At 35.2% G+C, this 8,608-nt stretch overlaps 1 protein-coding gene across 1 annotated transcript; it reads left to right on the top strand.

Moving 5' to 3' along the window:
• The first annotated feature begins 6,459 nt into the window (after positions 1-6,459).
• LOC139519320 (uncharacterized) lies at positions 6,460-7,835 on the top strand. Its single transcript, XM_071311309.1, has one exon. It carries the CDS (start codon positions 6,493-6,495, stop codon positions 7,669-7,671), a length of 1,179 nt encoding a protein of 392 aa, XP_071167410.1. The 5' UTR covers positions 6,460-6,492; the 3' UTR covers positions 7,672-7,835.
• Positions 7,836-8,608: the final 773 nt, after the last annotated feature.

The raw sequence follows: 8,608 nt of genomic DNA, 5'->3' as shown, positions 1-8,608 counted from the left end.
ATAGAAGGTCAGATAAATTGATATATTGTGAATTTTCTTATATCAAAAGACCTTAGACTATACGTGTCACTTGTGGGTTGGTGTATTTGTCGACCAATTTGTAAAAATTCGAATCTATACGATGATGCAGAGGGTATGTTATTGCTGAGGAATGGGAGATTGACAAAGACAAAGATAAAATCATAACGTTTGCCATAGTCCATCATTGTCCATATGGGAAAATGTATGATTGATTATTATTACATTGGTTGCGATGAATTACATTGATTTCCCATCAAAACAAATTGTGAATGCGTAGAAAAAAAGATATAGTTCCTTACATGTTTTATATCAATTTCTTTAAAAAATCCATTTGCCAATGTAATAAAAAGAATAACTAATTAAAGAATTCAAATATCGAAAAATATTCAACTCGTGACCGAACAACACTGATAATCAACTCATGCGCTACGCGCATTCGTGAATTATTGTGTTGTTCGGTCACTCGTTGAATATTTTTCTCTATTTGAATTATTCGATTAGTTATTCTATAAATATTGGTCAGGCTTAACGTCAAGCGGCAAATATTTCATGCATGCATGTTCAGGATGATGAAAATATATGAAGCAGACGTTCTAGTATCGGTCGTATCCTAAAATCTGAAGTTCATTTGGAGGTATGCACGTAATCATACCGAAATAACAAGATTTTTCATCAATCATTTCTTTTGTAAATTTTGATCAATCGCATGAGATTGTTTTGGTCTGTTATCAATCTAATCTTGTCATGTTAAATAATTGTGTCTGTATATGTTGGCCATCGCTAATATAAAATACTGAATTACCGGTTGACCGTTGATATAACAAAATCGTCAATTTGTTTATCAAGTAAGAGAAAGTTTCTTAAGCCAATATTGAAAGCTACGTTGAAAAAACAGAGTGATTCAATCATACTAATCCTATATAGATATATGGAAACATACGACAAACACGTTACCAAGGTTTCTTACTACTTATATGAAATTAAGAAGATATGGTGTGATTGCCAATGAGACAACTGCATAGTTGAGGAACTTCTTGCTGAAATTTCATATTTTAAGAAGACAACACTGATATGTTTCACAGCACCCGGTCAACTTTTACAAGACGGATTAAAAAATCAAAATATAACGTTGGATTCAAACTAATGTGTAGACTTTGAAGGATGAGCTGGTAAAAAGGAAATAATAAAGTAAGAAAAATGCAAACAAACAAAAAAGTCTACCAAACACTTATGATCGACATTTAATTAATAGCACTGAGATAAGTATGCTTTGTATTGTAAATTGAATGTCTGTGCTATTGACAAAAGTGTAAGCGGTGAATGCAGGATGGAAGTAACATTTTTTCATTAAAAAAAAATCTCAAAAAAATTGTAAGAACTATAAAACAGTAAACTAACAAAAATTGGATTGCTTGTTTGAAACTAAACATTTAATGAAACACAAAGTGATCACAAAAACAAACACACCAATAACACATTATCATAAAGTGAAAATGCCTATTTCGTTTCTATAATTGTACGGCTTTATTTTACGACTTTCGGCTCTAACTGTTATATTGCCGACATTATAGAATAGAATGTTATTGTCGTCATTTTTTCACAAAAACGTTGAATTTATTGAGGAAAGGTATAAAAATCGCTCGAGGGTCTTCTTTAATGCCAGAAAAGACTTCTTTATATGTAAAACGCAAAAGCATTTATTAGCCATAAAATACATAAAAACAGGAACTAACGTCGGAATCTTAGAGAGGAAAAGAGCTTTTTATAGAAAACACATATAATTACCTATGTGTGTAAGGGTTCACTAAAGAGCTTACCTTATGCATGTTATGTTTATCATGTTTTTCTAGGTGCATTAAAAAATCATTGAGGAGCCCGGGTGTTAACTTAAATTGCTTCAAGACAGAATATCGCCAGAAACACTGTCTGAGTTGACGATTCTTATCATGTAAGGTTATGAGTTAACGATTCAAATCGTGTGGTAAACTGAGTTGACGATTCACATCGTGTGGTACACTGAGTTGACGATTCACATCGTGTGTAAACTGAGTTGATGATTCTTATCGTGTTAGGTTATAAGTTAACGATTCACATCGTGTGGTAAACTGAGTTAACGATTCACATCGTGTGGTAAACTGAGTTGACGATTCACATCGTGTGGTAAACTAAGTTGACGATTCACATCGTGTGGTACAATGAGTTGATGATTCTTATCATGTTAGGTTATGAGTTAACGATTCACATCGTGTGGTGAACTGAGTTGACGATTCACATCGTGTGGTACACTGAGTTGACGATTCACATCGTGTGTAAACTGAGTTAATGATTCTTATAATGTTAGGTTATGAGTTGACGATTCACATCGTGTGGTCAACTGAGTTGACGATTCACATTGTGTGGTACACTAAGTTGACAATTAATATCGTGTGGTACACTGAGTTGACGATTCACATCTTGTGGTACACTAAGTTGAAGATTCATATCGTGTGGTTCACTGAGTTGACGATTCACATCTTGTGGTACACTGAGTTGACGATTCACATCGTGTGGTACACTAAGTTGACGATTCACATCGTGTGGTACACTAAGTTGACGATTCACATCGTGTGGTACACTAAGTTGACGATTCATATCGTGTGGTACACTGAGTTAACGATTCACATCATGTGGTAAACTAAGTTGACGATTCACATCGTGTGGTTAATTGAGTTGACGATTCTTATCATGTTAGGTTATGAGTTGACGATTCACATCGTGTGGTAAACTGAGTTGACGATTCACATTGTGTGGTACACTGAGTTGACGGTTCACATCGTGTGGAAAACTGAGTTGACGATTCACATCGTGTGGTACACTAAGTTGACGATTCATATCGTGTGGTACACTAAGTTGAAGATTCATATCGTGTGGTTCACTGAGTTGACGATTCACATCGTGTGGTACACTAAGTTGACGATTAACATCGTGTGGTACACTAAGTTGACGATTCACATCGTGTGGTACACTAAGTTGACGATTCATATCGTGTGGTATATTGAGTTAACGATTCACATCGTGTGGTAAACTGAGTTGACGATTCACATCGTGTGGTAAACTGAGTTGACGATTCACATTGTGTGGTACATTGAGTTGACGGTTCACATCGTTTGGTAAACTGAGTTAACGATATACATCGTGTGGTACACTGAGTTGACGATTCACATCGTGTGGTAAACTGAGTTGACGATTCACATTGTGTGGTACATTGAGTTGACGGTTCACATCGTTTGGTAAACTGAGTTAACGATATACATCGTGTGGTACACTAAGTTGACAATTAATATCGTGTGGTACACTGAGTTGACGATTCACATCTTGTGGTACACTGAGTTGACGATTCACATCGTGTGGTAAACTGAGTTGACGATTCACATCGTGTGGTACACTAAGTTGACGATTCATATCGTGTGGTACACTGAGTTAACGATTCACATCGTGTGGTAAACTGAGTTGACGATTCACATCGTGTGGTACACTTAGTTGACGATTCACATCGTGTGGTACACTGAGTTGACGATTCTTATCATGTTAGGTTGTGAGTTAACGATTCACATCGTGTGGTAAACTGAGTTAACGATTCACATCGTGTGGTACACTAAGTTTACGATTAACTTCCTGTGGTACACTGAGTTGACGATGCTTATCATATTAGGTTATGAGTTGACAATTTACATTGTGTGGTTAACTGAGTTGACGATTCACATCGTGTGGTACACTGAGTTGACGATTCACATCGTGTGGTATAATGAGTTGACGATTCTTATCATGTTAGGTTATTAGATGACGATTCACATCGTGTGTAAACTGAGTTTACGATTCACATCGTGTGCTGCACTGAGTTTACGATTCACATCGTGTGCTGCACTGAGATGACGATTCAAAATGTGTGTTACACTGAGATGACGATTCACATCGTGTGGTACACTGAGTTGACGATTCACATCGTGTTGTACACCGAGTTGACGATTCTTATCATGTTAGGTTGTGAGCTGACGATTCACATCGTGTGGTACACTGAGTTAACGATTCACATCGCGTGGTACACTGAGTTGACGATTCACATCGTGTGGTACACTAAGTTGACGATTCACATCGTGTGGTACACTAAGTTGACGATTCACATCGTGTGGTACACTGAGTTGATGATTCACATTGTGTGGTACACTAGTTGACGCTTCACATCATGTGGTACACTGAGTTGGCGATTCACATCGTGTGGGAAACTGAGTTGACGATTCACGTCGTGTGGTAAACTGAGTTGACGATTCACATCGTGTGGTAAACTAAGTTGACGATTCACATCGTGTGTTACACTGAGTTGACGATTCACACCGTGTGGTACACTGAGTTGACGATTAACATCGTGTTAAACTGAGTTGACGATTCTTATCATGTTAGATTATGAGTTGACGATTCACATCGTGTGGTAAACTGAGTTAACGATTCACATCGTGTGGTACACTGAGTTGACGATTCACATCATCGTGTGGTTAACTGAGTTGACGATTCACATCGTGATATAAACACTGAGTTGAGAAAATAAATTATGTTCGGGCAGGCTATGAGTTGACGATCCATATAATGTCATGCTATGCATTGACGATTAAAATCGTGTGTTAAACTGAGTTGACGATTCATGTTATGTTAGGCTATGAGTTAACGAACAATATTATGTTAGACTTTTACGAGTTGACGATGCACATAGTGTGAGACACTGAGTTGACGATCTATATTATGTTATGCTATATGAGTTGACGAACAATATAATATTAGTATATGAGTTGACGATCCACATCGTGTGGTATATTGAGTTGACGAACAATATTATATTAGGTTTTTATGAGTTGACAATTCATATCATGAGGTACACTAAGTTGACGATCTATATTATGTTAAGGCAGCAACCATTTGATTTTCGGGGGGGGGGGGGGGGGGGGGGGACTATGGATTTTTTGGAGAAAAAAAAGTTTGTTTCCAGTTTTTGGAGAAAAAAATAATTTGTTTTTGATTCTGAGAAAAAAAAATTGTTTGTTTCCCCCTCAACTGCCACTAAAAAATAGATTGTTTTTCGCCGCAGGCGAAAAAAAAAGTTTGTCCAGAAAAAAAATCCATTTTTATGAATGTTATATTTGAATCACAAAAAAAAAAGACTTTAAAACCAAAAAGGTTGCAATCTGGAGCAAATATTGTACAAGAAAATCACCATTTTTTTGGGGGGTTTAATTTCGCAGTCTGGTATCTTTAATACGTTTTGTTCTGCAGTTTGACGGGTATCAACAAACAACCACATTTATGTTACTAACTAATCAGTCAATTTATTGATTGTTGGTTGCTTAACGTCTAGTGGCAAATATTTCATGCATGTTCAGGACGATAGATCTACTAATCAATCAATCAAAAAAAAAATGGGAATGAGGGTATACGTTAATACTTCTTTATTTGCAAAACAAACAAAAACCAATTTTGGTCATGGCAAATACATAGACAAAACAAACATAATGAAAACTAAGAAAGCAACCTTACAACGTAAATAACCTCGAAATGGGCGTATATTTGATTATTTCCAAAGCATCGTTTAGTTCGATTAAAAAAAGTCCGCTCCGATAAAAAAAAAAACACAATCAAAAATGATATTTGAAATAAGATTTGCTATTGACAATTGTATCATCAAAGAAAAATGATTGATGAGGAGCTGATGCGGATGACTAATCTTACAATTTGTAAATTTTCAACTTGATATGACATAAATGTTATAAGCTTAGAAGCAGGATTTTTTTTGTCTTTATTTTTAATTAATAAAACCATTTTGCCTTTTCACTGCAAGAATATCGATCTTATAGGCTTTGTAGTATTTCGGTCCCTGTACTAGCAATTCACGGAGGATTATTTTGAATCTAGGCTGGAAATAACTGAAAATAGGTATCTTACAACATCTCCATTTGTCCACGACAAAATGAACAGTCATGCATATTTTGTCCAACAAAATAAAGTACAACGCATGAAAAAATTTATGTATAAGAAAGACATATATATTTATAAGATGATCATGCATCATGTGTTGTTAGCCTTATCTACTGTCGTAGACACGGGGAGGAACATCATAGCGTTTCTCAGTTTACAAAGTCAAAATAGCACTTCATTATCAGTTCGTTGATTTTTGTTAACGAATAAAACCTTTATCATGGAGTATAAAAAAAGAAGATGTGGTATGATTGCTAATGAGACAACTCTCAACGAGAGACCAAATAACACACAATTCAACAACTACGGGTCACCGTACGGCCTTCAACAATGAGCAAAGCCCATACCACACAGTAAGATATATGTATAGTTCTTGTTACTTGCTAGGTCAATATATATTTACGTTTACTATCTTTAAAGATGCATACGTGTTACATCTATAAATAGACCACGCATCAGCTGTCACATACAATGGAGATGTTGATGAAAGTGATTAGTGTTCTTCTTATCCTAGCATGTAGTTTTATACATGCTATATCTGGCAAACAACTAAACATATTAGTGTTTGGAGGAAACGGATTTATTGGTGCTGAAACTGTGGAAAGGATTTTATCAGGGAATCATAAAGTGACACTTGTAAATCGAGGGAATTGGTATTGGGATTCTGGGATAAAAATCAAACCGTTTGTTCAACACATAACCTGCGATAGAGCACAACCTCTGAAAGACTGTAATCTCTTACAATCTTTTTTATTAGAAAGTGGTGAAAGTTTGTATTTTGATTTCGTTATAGATTTCAGCGGATACTTTTCATTTCAGATAACCGACGTCCTTGAAGCATTCCGTAATCAAATAGGAAAGTACATTTACATAAGTTCAGATTCAGTATACGAAGTGTGTAAAGAGAAGCACCATTACGAATTTACAGTAGAAACTGATGCTGTAAGACCTGTAGATGAAAAATTACAACAAGAATTAAACGAAAAGGATGATTATGGTCACCAGAAACTCGAATGCGAAGAGGAATTAATACAAGATGGAGTGCCATATTTAATCTTGAGGCTTCCGGATGTCATAGGAGCGAGAGATAACACTTTACGATGGTGGATGTACCAGCTATGGATAAAATTATCCGATCATTTAACTCGTCCAATAACTATACCAAAACGATTGTTTTATAAGTCCTTAAGTTTTGTATACGTAAAAGATGTGTCAGATCTTATCGTTAATTCATTATCGTTTAAACCAGATGTGTTTAACGAGGCTTATAACTTAGCATTCTCAGAAACACAAACTTTATACCAGTTATTATCACATATCAGAGATAAAATAGGAAAAGGGTCTACAAATATTTATCTAAATGAACGAGAGGACTATATGCATTTGTTTCCTTCTGTGACATTAGGGCCAATAAATATAGTAAAAGCAAAGGAACGCCTGGGATGGAACCCTACTCTATTCGAAAAAGCAGCAGAGAAAACAACAAAGTTTTATGAAAATGCTATTTCTAACATTTCATTCACTGCTGAAGCTGATAGAGTGATTGAAAAGATACAAAAGTATTGTACAGACAACCAACATGACGTTTACAATGGCCTTTATCAAGAGTATGGTATAAGTACTGGACATCATATTAAACAGGATCTATGATTCTGCACTGATTTTTCTTTAACGGTACTGGACAATATGTTCCACATTTTTTATATGCAAGCCAACATTTATTTTTTATGATATTCTTTTTTTTATAATACAATAAAAGATAACTTTAAAATATATACATATGTATATGAAAAAATTATTTCATGAATATCAAACTTTGTTTTCATTTAACATGTTTAAACAAGGAGGTTATATTAAATATCTAATATAACCTTCTTGATTTAAATAATTTATAACCCAGTCTATTTTTCTATAACTTCCGTCATGACTATAGTGCCCCACCCATGAGGGAACAAAAGCTGGTTGCGAAAATCTGTTTATCTTCATATTTTATTTTTTCTGTAGTTCGAACTGTATTTACCTTTGAATAGATCGGTGATTTTTTTCACCAATGTGCATAGACAGTCCTGCTAGATGGAGAACAATCAGAAAAAAATTGGGGTAACATCTAGATCGTACATTGCACCTAGTCCTATAATATAAGACTTCGGAGTTTCATATCATTTACATTCAACGTTTTCATGGTTCTATCGGATTTTTTTTTAATATCAATGTTGAAACTCGGGACACCGGCATTACAGAGTATCCAAATTACAACAGGACTTAAATTAAGCGTCACAATGAGGAAACGACTTGTTAATGTCATTCAATTCAGACAAATGCCCTATACTACGAATCATACAAAAAAAGAAACCAGTCAACCAGGACTACATCTTTCATAGTCACATTCTTCAAACTGAAACAGCTACAAAATATACATGATATATAGGCATATTAGACCGTTGGTTTTTCCCGTTTGAATGGTTTTACACTAGTAATTTTGGGGCCCTTTATAGCTGTTTGTTCGGTGTGAGCCAAGGCTCCGTGTTGAAGGCCGTACATGACCTATAGTTGTTTACTTTTATAAATTGTTATTTTGGATGGAGTG

The sequence above is a fragment of the Mytilus edulis genome, chromosome 4 (genome assembly GCF_963676685.1).
Source record: "Mytilus edulis chromosome 4, xbMytEdul2.2, whole genome shotgun sequence".
NCBI lineage: Eukaryota > Metazoa > Mollusca > Bivalvia > Mytilida > Mytilidae > Mytilus > Mytilus edulis.
Note: the sequence above shows the minus strand (reverse complement) of the source record. Positions and strands in the feature narration are given on the sequence as shown.